This window comes from Colias croceus, chromosome 21 (genome assembly GCF_905220415.1).
Source record: "Colias croceus chromosome 21, ilColCroc2.1".
NCBI lineage: Eukaryota > Metazoa > Arthropoda > Insecta > Lepidoptera > Pieridae > Colias > Colias croceus.
The window spans coordinates 4,775,866-4,798,002 of NC_059557.1; the positions used below are offsets into that span (position 1 = coordinate 4,775,866).

The following is a 22,137-nucleotide window of genomic DNA, read 5'->3' on the forward strand; positions in this document are numbered from 1 at the left end:
AGACGGAACAGAAGTCGATCGTGTTCAAATTAGCTCGCAGGAGCGACCAGGGAGGCGGAAAACGGTAAACAAATAGGTTCTGTGCTGTAGCGATTTTTGTGAATGAATTTAAGATGGTGGACGGCTATGCGCGATCGCGGAGGTGGCGTCGCCGTCGAGTTTTATGACCGTCGTAGACCAGCGTAGTGGTTGTTGGGATTTTTTTGGGTTTTCGGTGTAAGGTGGTGGTCAGGCGAGGCAGCGGGCGTGGCGAAGCGTGCGGTGCGCGAGTGTGCGTGCGATCGAATTGAATGAATGGAAATGACGTGCGGGCGGCTAATGTATGTTTGATAACTGCACGGTTATCGGACACTCTAGCCTTCTGAACTATTATTAGATCAATTTCGCCTTCTTATATCGCTTTAATACACCTCACTATCCCTGTCTCTGTGTAAATGATGACTTAATGGAAATTCTGTGAAGTCTTTAAAAATAGATTAAGCTTCTGTGGCGAGCCGCGTTATTATTTTGGGATACATAAGTATAGTCTATAGGTAGTTATTTAATGTACCATTTCTATTTAGATGACTCTGTATGATTGTGAATTTGCGTGTTTTGGGGCACGTTCAGATCGAAACAAATTGTTTACACTTGCATATACATAATATGAAACATACTTTCTATTCTAATTGTAACTATTCAATCAATCAAGTTAATCATTCACTACCTTCTTAAATTAATTTGAAATATTACGTTACAGTTAGCCAATTCTAAAAAATTCTCAAAGTTTTTATCATCTTTTTATAAATAAATCCTAGTATACACGGCTTTTTATAAGATCCAATATTTTTCCATTCCATGTTGTATATGCAAATCGGCTTGAAGCAACATTTATAAACACAATGTCACACCAAGTAGTAACTTAGAATCAATATTGCAGCCTTGTATTCAGATAGTCTGTTTGCATTTATGACGATTTTAACACGCGATTTATTTCTGTCCCTTTAAATCCGTGGCCATAAACGTTTGTTAAATTGAAACGGATGGGGAACTTTATTTAAGGCATTCGTAATAAAAACTAGGAGAATCCAATCTGTTTTATATTGATAGCTGGAACCTTTAATAATAATTATTACTGTTGGATAAAGGATATTCAAAAAATTACATTGTACTTATAAGTACATTTACTATAAATTGTGCAATAGATTTTTTTTTGCGAAATATTTAATTATAATTGCACGTTAATCAACTGTATTAAACTCTCCTAAACTTATAATGACAAAAGTTGACTTTCTGTCCGTCCGTCAACACAGCATCGATTTGAATATGGAATAAAACTATTTGAAGAAAGGGTCAAAGGTCACTTGCTGTCCATGTTTCTATTCGCGGGTGAAACCGCGAGCCTGAGCGAGTATTCTCATAATATTATGTTGATCCCTTGTAAATTTATTTATTGCTTCTGTATGCACATGGGAAGCATTACTTACGATGTAGAAGAATTACTTTTTAAAATACGGGCTCTATCTACTTACTACCTTGTTACTACGTTGAAATACACTTCATTTTTCTGAATATCATATAGAGACACTCGTTTAACGAATTTCAAATTTTAGGTATACATTCAAACACTTACCGAAACATACTAGTAAATATTTGCAAAGTACGTATACTTTATTGTTATGGATAATGCCAAGCTAATATTTTCTTTATACACTAAACAATTATGCCATCAACCCGTTAATTTTCATTAAATTTGTTTAGTTAATAAAAAACAATACAAGAAAAAAAATCGGGTCAAAACAATGCAACGAAACTTGACCAAATATAAGTTAACTACTTTTAAAAGCTCTAACATAGGTATTACAATAATGTAGTACATAGAATGCAGTACTGTGAATCCGCATTTATACAGAGTAATCTATTTGAAGCCTCTAAATCTCATTTAATCTATCCCTTATTTCTATAAATGGAATTAAATTTTATGTATGACGTTCAAATCACGTTTCTGTTAAAATTAAGTGAATGTATGAAATTAAAACTATATGAGTTTTCATATGCTAGCCTTTTGGCTTGAAAAAAAAAACGAATGTAGTATAAAAAGCAGGGTTTGATCCACTATACATTATGCATTTTATATAAATATATCTTACCCCTTCTAGTAAGCTCTATCTAACTCTGTTCGAATTTCTATAGATATATTACATTCTTATTTACATTATAATAGAATGGATGCATTCCAATAATAACTTAACTTATTAAAGGAATCTAAGATAGGAATGGATCCTCAACATGTTTATGTTTATTTGTTACTAATATAGATAATGACATATAAACTTCTTTAGGCGTGTTATGAGTAATATTTCAAGTCGCGTCATGGCAATACCGTCACGTCATGTAGTAATGCGACGATTTTGATTTCTTAGAATCTTGCTAAAGAAGTTGACACACTTCTGACACTTGTGCTTGGCACACACGCTCTTTTTTATTTACTTAATGAATAAAGCATCTACCCTAAAAAAGTATGCATGCATGCAATTAGTATACGTAGTTTCCCTCGTTAATACTAAAATATTATAAACACTAATAAAATCTCTCTCTTTCAGATCCACAGAACCTCCCTGAATATTCAAACGAGCCACGTTTGAAATGTAAACCCTATTGCATAAGTCGATACGGTTTAAATTCAGTTGACGATAACAAATGCGCCTGGTCAAGCACCATCGTGCCTGGTGCACACTATGACACGCTCGTTACAACATCACGACCTCAGAATATGATAAAGGTATGTTTTGTTTATTAACATATTAATTTCGTGAAATATTTAAAATTTTGTTGTGGTCTGTGGAGTATTTTATTCCGTTACTTTTAGCTTACAATATTCAGCGAATTTAAATAAGAGTTTGATAAGATGAATTAAAATTTTGATACGTTATAGGGATCGGATATGTAGTTTACTAAATATAAGGACAGATACAATAGAGTATGTAGAATTCCACGTTATAATGTATGCGTTGAAAGTTGAAAGCAAATAAAAGATTTATTAAAATCAAAAAAGGTGATCTTTAAAATCCACCACATCATCTGTGAACTAAGTAAGTATTTACTATATCCAAAGACTGCATATTCCATAACGTGTCACGAAAATACGTACAGAAAATTAATTATTTACTTAATGGATAAACTCCAAGAAACAAGGCAGTTACATTATAGTGTAGCATATGCCAAACATCTAGGTCGTGGACCGGGCGCTCAGCCAACCCTGTCAGAGGCAGGCGAAACCGCCAAATTTCGTTTCTTACAATACTTGTAACTTTCAAAAGCTAGATTTTTTTCTTTTGGAACGTTCAGAATGTTCTGGCACGTTTAACATTTAACATTCAAATTTAGAATTATAAAAAAAAGATGTGGATTCCTTTCTGTACTAGTAACTATTAAGAATTCAGAAAAAATGCAAAAATTCGCTTGACCCGTTATAAGAAAAATAGCTCTACATGGTTTCAAGAGTTATAAGTGACTAAATACTCTGCTTTTTGTTTGTGAAATTTTCATGATCAGATCAGTGCTTCCAAATATTACCCTCTACAAAATTTAAAGTTGTAAACTTAAGCTCTTTTTCTTTAATTTAAGAATACATTTTAAGTAAATTACGTTCATTTTGATAATATTACCTTTAATAACGAGTTATCATACATTTTCACACCTAAAAATGTTTTTCTTTGACGTCACCAAGAAACTAGTGTAAAAAATAAACAGCCTATTAGGGGTTCCCTAATAGGCTGTTTACCCTCTCTCTAACCTCTCTCACCCAAGATGCGGGCCACTTCTGTTGCGAACGCATCGTTGCATACAGTTTTCATAAAATATTTACCAAACTGTAATGCAAACTTTTTCTTGGAAATTGTAATATATTCTGCGAAATTTTACGGTAACTTTACTTTATAGGATACTGAGAATATGGAATTTATAATGTATATTAGTTATGCCGCGCGGTTTCACTCACGAAATGCTATTATTTCTTTGGGTATGTGTTATTCTGGTATATAAACTACTTCATGAACAAGTATCATAAAAAATCGTTAGCTGGTTTTCGCGTGAAAGAATAACAAACATTCATACGTCCTTATAAACTTTCGCTTCTATAATATTACAAATACAAATATTAGGATAGGATGAAGCATGTAAATACCTGAGCTATTTTATGTAAGAATTAATACGTTGAGTTGCGAATAATCGATAACTCTCATCATAATGACCATCACAATTTTTATCTAGCTACCTACTAAATATTGCATGTAAATTTTGTATGTATTTCCATTTCACACACTTCAACTACAAATAAACATTTCATTTTGATTCATGTAAATTCTAGTAAACGAAAAAACATGTTCCCTCATTCGATAGTACCAGATTCATAGAAAACAATTCATTCAACAATATCAGGAACACGTATTAATAAACTTATATAAATTACCGACTATTCTAAAATAGAGTTCATAATTAAATTCGATACAGTACGAAATATTGACTACAAATAACCGTGTCTACATATTTTATCAACTAGCATTTAATTGATATGGACGCCTATTTTATTGGTTTAATTGAGCTTGATAACAAACATTGATACAAGGTAGAAGTTTTATTTGCTATTGGATAACAATGAAACTTTGTGGAAACTTCTTTCTAGAAAATACAGATAAGGACTATATGACTTTTGATTGATTTATAATTTATTTAAATACTTTATTGTGCTGCTAACAAAAAATACAAAATGAACTTAATATTTGAATAGATTACCAAATAAAAAGTTATATTAAAATGAATTATTTCTTATTAAATCATTCTTGTAACGACAAATTTACACGTTATTCTCTAAAACATTAGTGAAGTCCCGTGTCCCCAAGTGGGGTACAGGGCAGATGCATCTCTAAAACATTAAAGACAGTAATATACGTACAGAGAATTTACAAAAATATACTAAAAATACCATTTTAAGTTGTCATTTGCAAAAGATAACATAGCTACGAAATGCACCTATAGCTATTGGAGCGTGTCCAAACTTTACCAATTATTTCTAGTGTCATAATATTATAGCAACGTATTATAGTGACCTAGATGGTATATACAGCTGTTAATGCACACAGTCCCTATGTATGTTTAAATCTTTAAAACTACGCAATGGATTTTGATGCGTTTTTGCGTTTATTTAGTAGATAGTGATTCAGAGGAAGGTTTTAGTATATAATTTATTAGGTTTTGGATAAAACAGGCTAAGCCGCGGGCGGAAAGCTCGTAGAAGTATATAAAAATAAATAAATAAATAAATAAATAAATATTATAGGACATTATTACACAAATCGACCTAGTCCCACAGTAAGCTCAATTAAGGCTTGTGTTGTGGGTACTAGGCGACGATAAATATAATATTTAATAAATACATATATAGATAATAACACCCAGACCCAAGAACAAATAATTGAGTTCATCACACAAATATTTGCCCTGACCGGGGATCGAACCCGGGACCGTCGGCTCAGTAGGCAGTTACTTTACCACTGCGCCAACCGCGTCGTCATTAGTGAAGTCTTAACTTATTTAAAAATACTACTACTACTACTACTACTTTATTTCGCCTGATCTTTCCAATTTACAGCCACCTTCAAAAATTATTCAACAAAAGATTCATATAATTGATTGCACGACCTCAATCGTATCAAAATTGAAATCATTTACCCAATGACGAGTAGCTCATTTCCCAAATACGGTAAACGTAAAGAGTATAAAGCCTACAGTATAAAGACAACCTTGGCTCGGCCTCCAAGCTTTTTTATGTAATGTAAAAGCTTCGCTAAAGCTGACAGTCACAAAGCAAACTTTACCAGTGTCTGAGTTGTAATTCGTGGTTGGACATTTTCATCTACCACCATGTCTACGTTTATAGGTTAGGTTTTCAAATCTAGAAGTGTTTTGGTAAAGTTTAATTTTTTAGAATGACGTTTGAAGATGAGCAAAAACTAAGAAAACGTTTTTAAACTGCTTACTTTTGCATCCAAACTAAATTGTACAAATGTTTGTGAGAGTGACGAATAATGAGAAAAAACTATGGGAAGGTTTTTAAGAGCTTACTTCTGCATCTTAACCAAATTGTTCAAATGTTATTACATATTACTCTAATTGCTATGAAGCTATGGCGATCAAAATATTTCGTAAAAAATATGCATTTTATTAGAATCATTCAATAAATTATGCATTAAATTAATATTATCCTTCGTCCGTCATCTCCTGTACTAGATTTTCTATTTCTATATTCACCTCAAACTTTTTATAACGGTGTAACATTTCCAATACTTTATATCGGCCAACTTAATGTAACTTAATACTAATGTCGTAACTTACTTTACTCTGGGATGACGTCATAACACACCTTCATTGATAAGGTGACCGATGTATAAATTTATAAAGGATAGAAAAAATTCGATCACGAGGCGGGACTTGAACCCGCATCCTTGGCGCCATTCCGGGGCGGATGCCTAACCAACTCAGCCACTCGTGACCCGCCTGAGCAATCGAATTTATTCTATCCTTTCAGTTTTATGTGTCTTAAGGGACACACCGCGCGCCATCTATTGAGATGATTCAACAACCATTTCAACCAATATGAAGCACTTTTCAGTGAATACAATATTGTAACGATGGAACACGACCTTTTCTTGAATTTATATTTTTTTTTGTTTTTATGGCATTCAAATGCTTTATAAATATAAATTTATAAAGGATAGAAAAAATTCGATCACGAGGCGGGACTTGAACCCGCATCCTTCGCGCCATTCCGGGGAGATTCACGAGTCCCCGGAATGGCGCGAAGGATGCGGGTTCAAGTCCCGCCTCGTGATCGAATTTTTTCTATCCTTTATAAATTTATATTTATAAAGCATTTGAATGCCATAAAAACAAAAAAAATATAAATTCAAGGTGACCGATGATACTCAAAGTCGATACTATGCAAGCATGAATGGATTTTTCAAAGGTTAAAGAACGGGCGTGTTCTTATAATAGTATGGAATATAATTTATTGAAGTATCAACTATCAATCAATCAATTAACTAAACAGCTATTTAAATTAATACAATAATATAGTTACCACCATTAACGTTAATTTTAGTAACAAATACATGAAACAACCGATGTTATGAATATGTTCCGTATCCCAATTATTGTATTTATTAATTACTAGCCGCTCCGAGCGGTTTCACCCCCGTGGCTCCTCTCATGTTGGTCGAAGCGTAATGATTTATAGCCTCGATAAATGAGCTATCTAACACCGAAAGAATTTTTCAAATCGGACCAGTAGTTCTTGAGATTAGTGCGTTCAAATAAACAAACAAACAAACTCTTCAGCTTTATAATTCTAGTATAGATTATATTCATTAAGAAGTAGGAAAGCCAGAAACTAGTTACGGTTAAAAGCTTACCGTATGTAGAGCAAAGGTTTATAGAGAGATAAAATCGAAAAGTCTTTTACCAAGTTATCATTGTTTTTATTATCTATACTAATATTATAAAGCTGAAGAGTTTGTTTGTTTGTTTGTATGTTTGTTTGTTTGTTTGTTTGTTTGTTTGTTTGTTTGAACGCGCTAATCTCGGGTCTACACTGGTCCGATTTGAAAAATTCTTTCGGTGTTAGATAGCCCATTTATCGAGGAAGGTTATAGGCTATGTGTCATCACGCTACGACCAACAGGGGTGGAGCCACGGGGGTGAAACCTCTAGTTTCTTATAATATGTTATTTTTTGTTCGATATTCACGGCATTGGCAGGAAAAAATCGAGGCTAATATTAATACTACGAATTCTTCGTTCTAATAATAATACCTAAGTATCGTATTGCACTTTTTTTTTGTAATACATTCGCAAATATAATCGTAGAGAGCTGAATTTATTACAAGAACTCTGCAAACACGATATGAGATGTCCTTTTCCATAATTATTTTAATTTTTTTCAATAACAGAAATTATACTAACGGTACATAGAAAAATGAATACAATGTTTAGTCACAGTCAATTTCTACCTTACCAGTAAATATGAGCAAGTTTTATGAATGATAATTATTTTTTGTTACACGTGTAGCATTACAGATCACGCAAGTGTATGTCAGAACATATTTCTAGTTATTTCTAATTTTTAGTTTAATTATACATTTTCTATATCATTGTGCCCTGTAACGTAAACAAGAGATGTATATCCATTCTTAATATTATAAATGCGAAAGTAACTCTGTCTCAATCACGCCTTAACTACTGAACCAATTTGCATGAAATTTGGTATAGAGATATTTTGATACCCGAGAAAGTTCATAGGATAGATTTTATCCCGGAAATCCCACGGTAACGGGAACTATGCGGGTTTTTCTTTCTTCTGCGCGGGCGATGCCGCGGGTGGAGAGCTAGTTTAGCTAACGAATAAACCGATTTCAATTCAGGTTTACTTAAAATATTAAAATGTATATCTTAGTTAGAGCTTTAGTGTGTTTAAAGTAGTATTTTAATACCACCATACCCTTACCGTACCCTTTTAATTTTAACTATGACATGCAATTTATGTGTGACTCGATAATCAAATTATGATTTCAGTTACTATCATTCAAAGGGAACCAATTAACAATTTAATCATCCAACTTCAAGAACTAGAGTTTAATTTCTATTAAAAACTTCCAACTTTTACACGAGTAAACATCTGCAATACAACGATTAATATTATGCAAGTAACTTGAACCATAAACAACAATAAGTCACAAATAATTCAAAATGACCTAAATATGGTAAAGTACGATCTGCACAAACTTTATTCAGATTTCTGGAAGGTTTCCAAACACAAAACTAATCTACATATTGTAAAATAACTAGTAAATGATAATACAGCGGCGTTCGTGAAGCGGATGTACCAGCGAACTTTGACCATTAAATAGTGCGTTTAGTTTTTAAAGTTTTAATAAATATATGTCGAAATTGTATGGTGTTTAATACTCTTCATTATATAAATACATATTGTTTTACATACCCATCGTTCTGTTTTGACCCAACAGTGTTTATATATAAAACAAAAATTGCAATTGTAAAAAAAGTTATATAATAATATACCTGTGTAATATACATTATATTTTAATAAATTTTCAAATGCTGAAAACAAGAACGGTTATTTAGAACGAGGCACCTGTATTGCCTGTAAGTGGTTATTAACAATTATGTGAAGCTTTTATAATCTTAATTTTTAAATGTAAATGTAGAAACAGAAGTTGCTTAAAACATCTTTGCTTATCTTTCTCTTGCCATCTTCTTTTTCTATCTCATTAGCGTTACGACTACCACAGATCAATTCTTGGCTACCAGAATCTCGTCCAGAGCACAGAAGAATCTATCTTCTGTTTCTCAACTTTAGACCCAAATTGGCCTGGCTGAAGACCACCACCTCCAAAGGTGACACACAATGATGCACCTCCAGGGTACCTTTACTGACCCGTGCTACGCTTTAGACAATCAATAAAAAGAAGAACAATTCTAGATCCAATCGACTGCGTCTAATAGTGAAGCCACACACAAAGGTGCAACATACCCCCAGGATACCACTCTGACCTGTGCTAAGCATTAAACAATCAATAAAAACAAGAACTGAATGTAGATCAGTAGACTCAATGAGGTCACCGCATTGCGCGTGCCTGGCTCGGTTCGTTCAACCCATCTGCATCAGTGCACCGCATCAATGCACGTGTACGAAACATTATCATTTAGGGTCCATTCAGGTACATATTGCCTTAACAGTGTTGTCACAACAATGCGATAACTTCCTTGGTTTTAATAGGGCGGTGTGGAATCGATACGCTCGATCAAATATGAAGAGCGGGCTGGCAGCTTATAAGTATTTAAATATCGTTTAATATAACAAGTGTAGTAATATGTGGATCGTAACCGACCTATTTATATTTATAGTATAGAAGTAGTAATTTCTATACTATTAATTGGGGTGGTAAGCGAGGATGCTATATGCGCTACTCTAGCCGTCCATTAACTTGGAACTTGGTAGTTGGTAGTGCGAAAAGCTGATAATAGATTGTTTCTCTCACTCACTCCTTCTATCTCACTCTATCCTTCAATTCTTTTAAAAGCTCAATAAATTGTTATTATATAGATGCGTGTGGGCGATGCATAACTTTGAAGAAAAATTACGGCTCTTATCCTGATTAAGATTTTTTCAAATTATTTGGTGTTAAATAAAGAATCACGTCTGATTTTTTTTTTTTATTCCTTCCTCTATTGATATGCAGAAAAATCTGGTAGGTAACCGGTCTGTAGTAACGCTAAAGTTATTTACTTCTTAAAAGAGGCTTACTCATTGAACACACGTCATTTAACTAGCTGCGCCCCGCGGTTTTACCCGCATATATAGCCCATAGCTTTTCTCGATAAATGGGCTATCTAACCCTGAAAGAATTTTACAAATTGGACCAGTAGTTCCTGAGATTAGCGCGTTCAAACAAACAAACAAACAACTCTTCAGCTTTATAATATTAGTATAGATGAGAACAACCTCTTACACACAGCTTCGATTTTTTTTATGATTCAATGCTCCAAATATATTTCTCAGAATGCGAGTTTTACGAAATATTTTCTGTATTTACATCGAATTCATAAATGTGCCATTAATAAACTTAACACAATTGTTACGGTTTCAATAATATTATGGAAGTAATCGTATTTTTCTACTAATTGGAAATTAATTGTAACAGTTAAATTGAAAATATTCAAAATTCATTTTAATCGGTTCATCTGATGTAATATTGAACATTTAAACTAATAATAATTAAAAAGTATGTCAGCAACGAACAATTGAAGTAATATAATTCTTAAAAAATTATGCGCGTTAAATCTTTACGAACAGTTTTGTAACAGAGAATACGCTAATTAATCAAATATTATTTGTATATACAAATAATGTAACATTAAAAATATATAATTAATAACTAAAACACTATAAATTATAATAACATAATATTTAATAATACAGATTCAATAATATACGTTGCCAAACTTACACCGTATTCCGAAGCCAAGCCTTATTTTAAGAACTTTGTAACTTTTAATTAATGTTGGCACTGCCTCCCAGACACACGTGGCCAAAGATAATATTTTTTGTCGTTTTTACACCGAAAACTTTTATTCTGGATAATGAAAATTTTATAACAAAATGTGCAGGACAAACAAATAATTATATTAAAATTATGTTGATTCAGAGCCATTCGTGATAAATTCTATACCTAATGTACACAGACACACACAATATTGTATAAAAATATATAACTTGAAAATTGGAAAATAAATAAACACTCGAAAAGAAATAAATCAAGGTACTACCACTGATTTATTTATTTTTAATAAAATTTAACGTTAAAACTCAACGCGTATATGGCTACGCCGTAGCGTCAGTCTACGTTTTTTCCGTAGCTAGATAGTGTTTTCTTAATAATTGATGTTACACATTACATGTTTTACAGTAGATTTTTTTAAACAATATCAATCTATGTTATTTTAAATCAAATCAACATTGTTTAAATAGAACATGCTCAAGAAGCCCTCATACCATACCAAAATGAGTAGTTTTTTCTTCAATGTTTTGATCAAATACTCAATGCATGAAATAACAATTTCATTATTTTTTCTGTTTCATACAACAATCCAATTTCTACTCCTCTATATAATATAATGTGTAATACCATAGATAATGTAATATTATACTAGGTTTACATTCTCTATAATATACTAGCTGTGCCCCGCGGTTTTACTCGCATTGCTCTGCTGCTATTGGTCTTAGCGTGATGATATATTTATAGCCTTCCTCGATGAATGGATTATCCAACAGAGAAATATTTAAAAAAATCGGGCCCATGGTTCCCTGAGATTACCGCGTTCAACCAACCAACCAAACTTTCAGCTTTATAATATTAATTTAGATTTAAAACTCAAAAATATCGTCGCATTGCGCGTGCACTGGGGTCATTGACCCCACTAGTCGCATCACTGCAGGATGTTTTAAAATTCTTTACACTGAAAACACCTCTCACCTCCTTACATAACGTTATGCTCGGGAAACTATGGAATCCTTGAATGCTTTATGAAAAACGAAAATAAGTTAAGATGAATTTTGAAGTTTTATTAAGGTGAAGCTTTTCATTTGATAAAATAGTTTCCGATATATAATGCGGAGGTTATATCATAAGAAAATAAAACTTGCAATGTAAATAAACCCCGTAAATTCTAATTTAAATAACCTCCTGTATTACCTTATTGCGGTACACACTTCAAACACACAGTATAGATTCATTAATACAGATACCTAACTAGAACACAGGTTCGATGACTCATAATCCCTTGAAGCCATAATTCGATTCGATTGTATATCCGACCTGAGGGACTCAGTCTTTATTCAATTCCCTTCATTTTCCAGGCGGATTAAAACGGGAAATTGCACTATGCTATCTCATATTGGCTTAAAAACTGTTGAAAGATAGAGTATAGTTACAAGGGTATAAATAATTCGACACAGTAGCTAGTTTTTATATTAGTATTATGTTATGTATTGTGATTTTATATTTATAAAAATAAATGGCCTTATATATACACAAATAACGAATGAAACTAGAAAGCTAATCAGTTTCTAATATAATTAGAAACTGATAACAATCGTGAAAATTTTTGCATTACCTACGAAATGTCACCTCTACACTGTTTTACGTACTGCAAAATAAGTACCTACTCAAAAATTATTTTTGTGTTTATTGACAAAAGCGAAAAAATAGTTTCTTTTTTTAGCGTAAAAGGCCTTTTGAGGGCAAATGGGAAAAAGGATTGTTTTACGTTCCGTATGTTCACTAGTAACAAGACATTTAATTTATAAAATAAAAGTAAATAGATCACATAAACACCAACATTGTAAATCCCACATCAATTATCGGCAAAGCTCAAATGTAACAAACACGTGGCGCTCCAGTTACACAATAATATTGTGGTATTTTTATTGCACGTGTATCATAAATCACTTTGTATTTCCCTAATTATCCATGTTTGTATTGAATCAAGGTAGCTTCATAATAATAGGGTCGATATAATTTTAGCCTCGAAAAGGACACATTAGTTTCATATTAACTTCCCCGTCTTTGATATCCCATTTTGAACTAAAAAGGAACTTTATTCTTAAATTCTGGAAAATATTGTACGACTAACTTTGTGTTTATCGTGTGGGTGTTGTGTATTTATAAAATATGGTTAAGAATGGATAGTTATCAAAGTTCAAGCTAAGCATAGTTTATGAATAGATTCCTAGAATAGCATTGTGTGAAAGATCCAGAAATATTCTTTTATATGCTTATATTATCACATTATTTAAATCCTTTACGATAAACAAGATATTTTAATAAATAAATAAATATTTCAGGACATTTTTCACACACGGCACGAACTCCCGTAGTAAGCTTTCGCTTGTGTTATGGAAACCGAATGGCTGATACTCATACATATATAATTTTTAAATAAGTACTTATATAGATAATAAATATTACTTATGCTGTTATTAAATATTACATATGCAGTTGCGTAGACCACCGTAGCAATGACGATGTAAAACCTGAGTTTACGTAAGGTACTAGGGTACTTATTATTAGCTACAATCAATCGTTGCAACTTATTTGGATTTGATCATATCTTAACTATGCATGTTAATAATTGCGGGGGACCTAATTCATAGGTTATACAATAACATTTATACAATGTTGACTATAATAGATAATAGAAATATGTACAAGCTTCTTTTAAAATGCTTATAGGTTAAACTTTAACGCTTTCTTATATAAAGTTTACGTTTATTTATATATATTGATCATTATACAGTCACTCAGACTTATTAGCTTAGTAGAAGATAGCATTAGGGGTAGATTGATATGTTGACAAAATACGAATAACACGTAAGAATTAACACTGAATGCATACGGAAACTTTTATATGAGCTTTCACAAGAACTTGACAAATTGATAACTTATTACTTGAAATGTTTTCCTTTGGTAGTTCTATACTATGATTCTAACAGAATTCTGAACTAACTACTGATATCTCATTGCATGAAATGATCTTCATCTTCATTATTCAGATAAATCACAAACTATCTAACAACCGCAATCAATTGAATAACTATTTTGCACCATATAAAATAACAAAAACTAGGTCTATGAAAACGCAGTTTATTTTTACACAGCCTATCACTGCAGCCGAACGCTATTTAAATACCCGTGATCGATTATTCATCGTTTTGATTTGAACTCGATGCTTTTTGGAGTAATCTCAGTTTAATAGCATCGATATAAACGTCAAGCAAATTGTGGATTGATTCATTGACTTGCATAAAATGTCACGGATTCTATCGAATATTTATCGAACGGAGGCAGGACGGTTTTTGTTATACTTTTTAAAGGTTTAACAGTTGTTTAAAACTAAATTGTAGCTTTTATTACTATGGTCGCATTTCGTAAATATTTGTGTGTAATTGGATTCTTTAGAACTAGCGAATTTACCGGCTGTGAAACATTACAATTGAAATAATAAGCACTTGTTTATAAATCCGAACCATAATAAATAAAATGTATTTTAATGCTACAAAACTAAAAGTAATGCCCTATTATATTCATATTAACACGACACATTAACTAGATAACTTCCACTATGCGAGGTATAAGCTAACGTTATCAGCGCATACATCAGCCACCGTTAAGAGGTGAAGGTTCCGACCTGAATTCGTCCTAGATGCGTTGCCGCGACAAAACCCCTCCCCTTTAAACGTATTATGGGCCCTCTTCACGATGGGCAGCGTTATCCCAACATAATATGATGGATGTTTGCCGCCATTGCGGTGATTATGAATAAACAATGATAGTCGATTAACTCGATTATAGACATACTAGGTTTCCGCCCGCGGCTTCGCCCGCGCAGTCAAAGAAAAACCCGCATAGTTCCCGTTCCCGTGGGATTTCCGGGATTGCGTCATTTTTCCGGGATAAAAAGTAGCCTATGTCCTTTCTCGGTTATCAAAATATCTCCATACCAAATTTCATGAAAATTGGTTCAGTAGTTTAGGCGTGATTGAGTAACAGACAGACAGACAGACAGAGTTACTTTCGCATTTATAATATTATAGTATGGATTATAGTCCCTCTACAAGTTTACTCTACCGTTTCGTACCGTAAGTCTACTCGACCAACGCTGCCCATTGTAAAGAAGGTCCATTAGACTACTCTGATATCAAAATGTGTACCATACATACATACTGTATAAGATTTAAAACGTGTTTTTTAAAGTATTACATAAACAAAATTGTATACATGTTCGTAGGAGAGTATTTTGGTAGGTTTTATATCGTGAATAAATAGTATATTATTCATAAGTAGGACAATAGTGGAATGACCGCAACTACTAATTCCACAGGGAAAACCGTGTATGTAGAGTATTTTCCTGATGTAAGTACATATAGGAAGATGTAGGTCATCATTTGTATTTCGTTATTCGTATTAATATAAGATTAACGAATACTAAACAAGACAAAATATAATTATATGGAAACAAAATAAAGGAAATATTGTCATTACTGAATTCTCTTCTTGTAACCATAAAATTTATAGCCATCCAAAAATAGCATTGAATCTTTGCAACATTATACAATGCTGTGCTATAAAAAGAATTATTCTAGCACGCAAAAAATACACCCATTTTTATAGCAACATAGAATTTAAAAACGTTATTTTATAGAGTTGAATGTCTAAAGAATTTGTTAACATAAACAAAATAAACAAAAAAGTAAACTTTCTATCACATTTTCTGCCTTTTTGTATGTTGTTTATACTTTATTATAAAGAAACTGCTGATCCAATTTTGAGTTACTGCTTTACAAAGTTCACCATTCACGCAACTTTACAATTCGAATACGCATGAGAAATAAAACTTAATTCTTATTTAAGTCCTGTCCTCGAGGGCGTATAAAATATAAATAAAGTAAATCTATAAAAGCAGCAGATGGCCAACAATCCTGTCCACGACTCGAGCTGTTCGCATCAGCGTTTCTCGCATAATAAAATTTTACCTACGTTATTGTTGAAACACAAAAGATGATATGAATGGCTTCTGAAATTGCCTACATTATTTCAATCTTTTAAATAGGACGTGTATTTGATTCTCTCATTGTGATGGATTTCTGCAGCTATAGGTACACTATAGTTTGTTTTATTTCGATTTTGTTCGTGGATAATGCTAGATTTTTGTGTTTTTTTTTTTTATAATGACAAAAGTATATTAAGTAATTTGATTTAGTCTATGTTAGAATTTGATAGATTATTACTGTATTTATAATTAATTTTAAGTGACTTAACAATATACGCAATATATAATATTATATGTATTTACAAACATATTACCTATCATTTTGTTTTTTCGATGTTTGCTTAATAAGATATTGTTGTAGACCTTAAAATATCTTTAAAAACACAATACAGTTTAACCTCATTTTACAACTTATCATTTGAAAAAAAAGTAATTTTAATTTCCTGTAAATTTAAAATCTTCAACGATATCAATTTTCCAATACATTAGATAATCCGTGATCTCTTGGAGTTCCGGGAATACCAGTAAACCAGGTCACCAAGTGAGATACAGTGGAGTCATAAATCCACGGACGTGATCGCGTTCGCACAAAACGGTACTTTTACCTTATATATAACTAGCGGTTTTTTTTTTTTTTTTTTTTTATTGGTCTACAAAACTGGTTACAAATGTTTGTGATTTATTCTATTAATTATGTACTATCATGCAGTTGATTTATAACCTTCTGGATGTAGACACAGCATGCAAATTTACAAATTTTAATTGGATACCTTATCTATGTAACAATAATTATGATAACTATGTATTTATTTGATTAAATTTAATAATTTATTCCTAATTGAGACCAGAGAACCACTAAATATATCTATTTCTGATCGGATACTATTTGCATAGGTGCACATTCGAAACAGAGGTGCATGTTGACCAAGATTAGTTTTACTTAAAGGTGGCAGAAAACATAATCTGTTATGTAAACGAGTAGTGATACGCGGAATTGAGAGACAAATGCGCTCCAAGACATCAGGACAATCTGCTTCCCCATGTAGAACCTTATAAAGAAATAATATATCCGCTACTTTCCTGCGTGTATGTAAACCACTCAAGTTAAAGTAAGACAGACGCTGTTCATAGGAAGTTAAAACCCTACATTTATGGTCTGAGTAACTAAGATGGTACAAAAAACGTTTCTGGACTCTTTCAATTCTATCGGAATGGACTTGGTAACTAGGGCTCCAGACAGCTGAACAATACTCTAGTATTCCACGAACGAGGGTGCTATAAATTAAAATGGTAAGTTGAGGTTGTTTCAGGAATCTCATTTGTCTCGTGACGAAGCCCGATAATTGTGAAGCTTTTTTGACAATATGATCGTAATGGATTCTAAAACTTAAAGAACTATCCATGATAACGCCTAGGTCACGGATAAAGCTCACTTCCGTGAGTGGTAAATTATTGATAAGGTAAGTAACAGGTGTTCGAATTTTCTTTCTAGAAAATTTTATGTGATAGCATTTATTGATATTTAAGCACATGTGATTATTTGTACACCATTTTTGTATATTATTAAGATCTGATTGAAGTATGTTAACATCTGTTTTATCCTTAATCGTTCTATAAACTTTTAAATCATCAGCGTACATTCTATAGTTGGATTGTATTACACGCGGGAGGTCGTTAACAAAGATTAAAAAGAAGAGCGGACCGAGATGGGAGCCCTGCGGTATTCCCGATGGAATAGTATAGGGGGTGGATTTAAAACCTCGGATTGAGACAAGCTGGGAGCGGTTTCGTAAATATGACTCGCACCATCTTAATAAGGATCCGTGTATCCCCATATTTGAGAGCTTATGTAATAGAAGATCATGATTTACTAAGTCGAACGCCTTTCTGAAATCGGTGTACACAGCATGCACCTCGAGATTCTTATCAAGAGCTTCAGCTATATCAGATATATAACCTCAAAATTTGTGTTTGTTGATTTACGGGGCAGAAACCCGTGCTGGTTTTGATCAATTTTACATTTAATGTGGGCCAAAAGTTTAATATTTACTATGTCTTCTAGAACTTTTCCAGGTGTACTTAGAATCGAGATAGGTCGGTATTGGGCAATCTCGTTTAATGAGCCTGCTTTGTGAATCGGAGTTAAGTGTGCGAGTTTCCAAGTAGATGGGAAGAAGCTTAATTTTAATGATTCGTTAAAGATTAGAGTAAGTGGTACATATAGGCCTTTGGCACAATTTTTATAGAATATTGGTGGTATTGCATCGGGTCTTGGGCCTTTATTGGCATCTAAGAGTTTTAAGCGATTTAACACTTCTTTTTCAGATATTACCAACGTGCTAAAAGGGGCGACACCACTGTCTGTATCTGCATCATGCATATTTATGGAAAAAGACGTTGAATTCGATGAATAAGAATATACTGATTGAAAAAAATCTGAGAAAGCATTACATATTTCTTGACCACCTTTAACAACCGTATTATTAAAAACCATTTCATGTGGTAAATTTGTGCAGTTGCTCATTTTATCCTTAAAGAATTTCCAAAAATGCTTAGGACGATGACGTAAATGATCAGCCGCGTGATTTTTAAATTCTGAGTAGCAGTGGTCTAGCATGTCCTTACATCGCCTTCGAAGCAAATCAAACTGGAGCTTGTCTCTGAGATTCCCATATTTTAGGTATTTTGAATGAAACTTAGCTTTTTCTTTAAGAGATTTTATTAAGGGGCGACTAAACCATGTTGGATATTTTTCATTGCGTAGTTTGCGTACTGGAGTATTACTTTTAATAATATTTAATACAATATCATAGAAAGTTGTGACCATTTCGTCAACGTTGGAGGCGTTTATCCATTGGGAAGTCCAGTCAACTTGTTCCAGTTCGAAATTTAAGACTTCATAATTGCACTTATAAAAATCATATAAAACAATGTCGCTATTTGGTTTCAAATGACGTTGAGAAGGATTTTCTATAATAATTTTAAGAGCGGGATGATGCGCATCAATCGAAACTAAAGGTAAATCAGCGTTATAGACGTTGACATGCGACGGCTCGCTGGCTAAAACTAAATCGAGAATACGGTCATTTGAATTCGCGACAGCATTGCATTGTTGTAAATTGTTTGCCCCGGATTCACCCGTGGTACATAAATAGCCTATTGCGCTTAGGGAACACGTACGTCATACATATCCAGTGATGAAAGATTGCTTGAAATATTTCCTGAGATGACAGTGGTCGAACAAACAAGCTCGTCAGTTCATATTATTAACTTATTACTTATTAGTATAATCGAAATACATAATACTATCTGCCCACGGCTTCGCCCGCGTAGTCAAAGGAACTTATGATGTGTTTAACCGCGGCAATAAGTTATTATCACTATTTTCTAGCCTCCTAAACCCTACAGTAGTCGCGTATCTAAAAGTGACGTGTGAGGACTACCTTGTCTACGCGACCATTTTTAAAGGAAGAAAAAGTACACAAATAAATTAAAAAGCCTGTTTATTTATTTTTAAACCTTCATTACTATATACTTATATTCTATTTAAAATAATCAACAAAACATACAATCCATATCTTTTATCTCGTGAATCCAGAAAGTTGCATAGCGATCACTATTTTCAGTCACCTTCGTCGGAACACCGTTACTGCGTTGAATAATGCAGTTTTCCATTTCAATATAGAATCGATTCTATTTGTGACTGCGGCTTCGTCCTTGTATATCCATAGAGCTTTAACGGAATAAAGTAAAAATGTTTATCTATACTTATAATATTAAATTGTTTGTAAAGACCGAAAATGTATTTTACTAATTTACCGATTTTGAAAATTCAACAAATAACTGAAAATTATTACCATTTATTTTCTAATTGTTATCTGTGTTACAATAAAAGCATTTTAAATAACCTTATACGTTCAATATATTATAAAGGCGAAAGTTTGTATGGATGTATGGATGTTTGTTACTCTTTCACGTAAAAATTACTGAACCGATTACAATGAAATTTAGCACACATATAGAGGGTAACTTGGATTAACACATAGGATAGTTTTTATCCCGGAAATCCCACGGGAACGGGAACTATGCGGGTTTTCCTTTGCAAACGCGGGCGAAGCCGCGGGCGGAAATCTAGTACGTTCATAATATGCTATTTATCAAAGCAGTGTAAAATCAACCATACGTGAAATTATCGGCAATTTTCATTATTTTCATCAAACATTGCAATTTTTGTGTTCTTATTGGTTTTACAAAATCAATGCGAATCCGTGTATCCGTAGCTTAAAATAGAACTGGCTATAATTTGAGACTGGTCACAAAAGCGCATGTTTCCGATGCAAATGCTATTTAGGCGACCTATTGTCCATACTTTACTGTTGCGGTTCTAACTAAATTCTACCAATTGCAATGGGAACGGTTTATCTATAGCTTATGCTAATGCAATAGAATTAAATAAAACTGCATTACATAAAGATTGTAGGTATTATAAATTTATAACTAGGTATTTGGGTTTTTTCACAAACAAAGTTCGCCACGTATGATTAACTAGCTTTGTCAAAAGGTGAATTAAATAATTATGTGTTAAACATAGCTTTTAATAGAAAGGTATAAATAGGTACTAGGTATGCTGCATTATAATATTTTATTTGCTACAACTTGTCCGAATGTAACTATTTATTAGGATTATTATCATCTCTTAATAAATGAACGAGTAAAGAATAATGCTGATTACATTTTAATTAATCTATACTAATATTATAATTTGTTTGAACGCGCTAATAATCTACTGGTCTGATTTGAAAAATTCTTTCGGTGTTAGATAATTCATTTATCGAGGAAGGCTCTACCAACAGGAGCGGAGCAAAACCGCGGAGCACATCTACAGTATATAGTATATTTATCTATTTTCTAACAATTAACTGTAATAAACTCTTTGCAGCGCGTAGCAATGGCGGTGCGGTGATGGCAGATGGCGCGGGCGCGGTGGCGGGCGCAGGCGAGTGCGCGGCGCGCGGCGCGGCGCTCGAGCGCGCCTACGTGCACGACGTGTACGAGCAGGCGGGCGAGGACGACGCGCCCAGCGCGCCGGCGCCCGCCGTGCGCGCCTTCCTCTCCGACCTGGACCCGGGCAGCCTCGTGTGCGACGTCGGTATGTCTCCCTGTTTATTTGATTATAGTTTACATACACCGCGCTTTATTTGTGACTTGTGTTCTTGCCTTGGGAGGATATCTAGCTGAGCTGTCTTAATGTGTGGGGGTTTCCACCAAAGCTGTGCAAGGATGCGTTGCGAGGCTGTGGAATGTCTTCTATTGCTTAAAATAATTATAGAACTAATACCTCCTACACACCCTCGCACATTATTGGCTTAAAAGCAACCTTATAATCAATTCTATATATGACGTTTCCATCTATTTAACTCTTTTTCACCCTCAACGAATTAACAGTAGATATTTAACGATGCTCTACATAGTCTTAAGTCGCTAATCTCACTTGTCTTGGCCATTAATGTCTAATTCTCGTAGGTATTGTGAATAAGTGGGCGCGTTAATATCATCTTCCCACTCACTTTGGTAAATATGTAATAACAACGGATAATTAGCATTTCAGCAGTACAGGCAAATGTCAAAACGTGGGAGTGGCCTCGTGAATGAATAAAAATGTATTTTCATGCTAAAATTAGGATTGTTAAGTAGTTACGATTGAATGATGAACGTGATAAAAATTAATTGATTGGTTCCAATTATATTTATTGTTTGTTTATTATTTTAACAAGTTTGTTTTTGTATGATTCATTCATTGCTCTATACGGCCAAGAAATAATAGTACTTATCATCATACCTCATCCAGAAGTCTCACATAATTTATTTATATCTGTGTTATCACATGGCTTTATTTATTCTATATCTTTATTATTCAGTTCTTGGTCGTCAATTATTAGATTTTTCCAGGGGCTTCTATAGAATATTTAATATT

At 33.2% G+C, this 22,137-nt stretch overlaps 1 protein-coding gene across 1 annotated transcript in view; it reads left to right on the plus strand.

Moving 5' to 3' along the window:
* Window positions 1–22,137, plus strand: part of LOC123701427 — a 28,750-nt gene continuing 6,613 nt past the window's right edge. Inside the window, exons 1-3 of the mRNA XM_045648902.1 lie at window positions 1–64; window positions 2,583–2,761; window positions 21,103–21,312. Of these exons, the coding sequence (XP_045504858.1) occupies window positions 21,126–21,312 (187 nt within the window). The 5' untranslated portion in view covers window positions 1–64; window positions 2,583–2,761; window positions 21,103–21,125. The remainder of the gene's footprint in view (window positions 65–2,582; window positions 2,762–21,102; window positions 21,313–22,137) is intronic.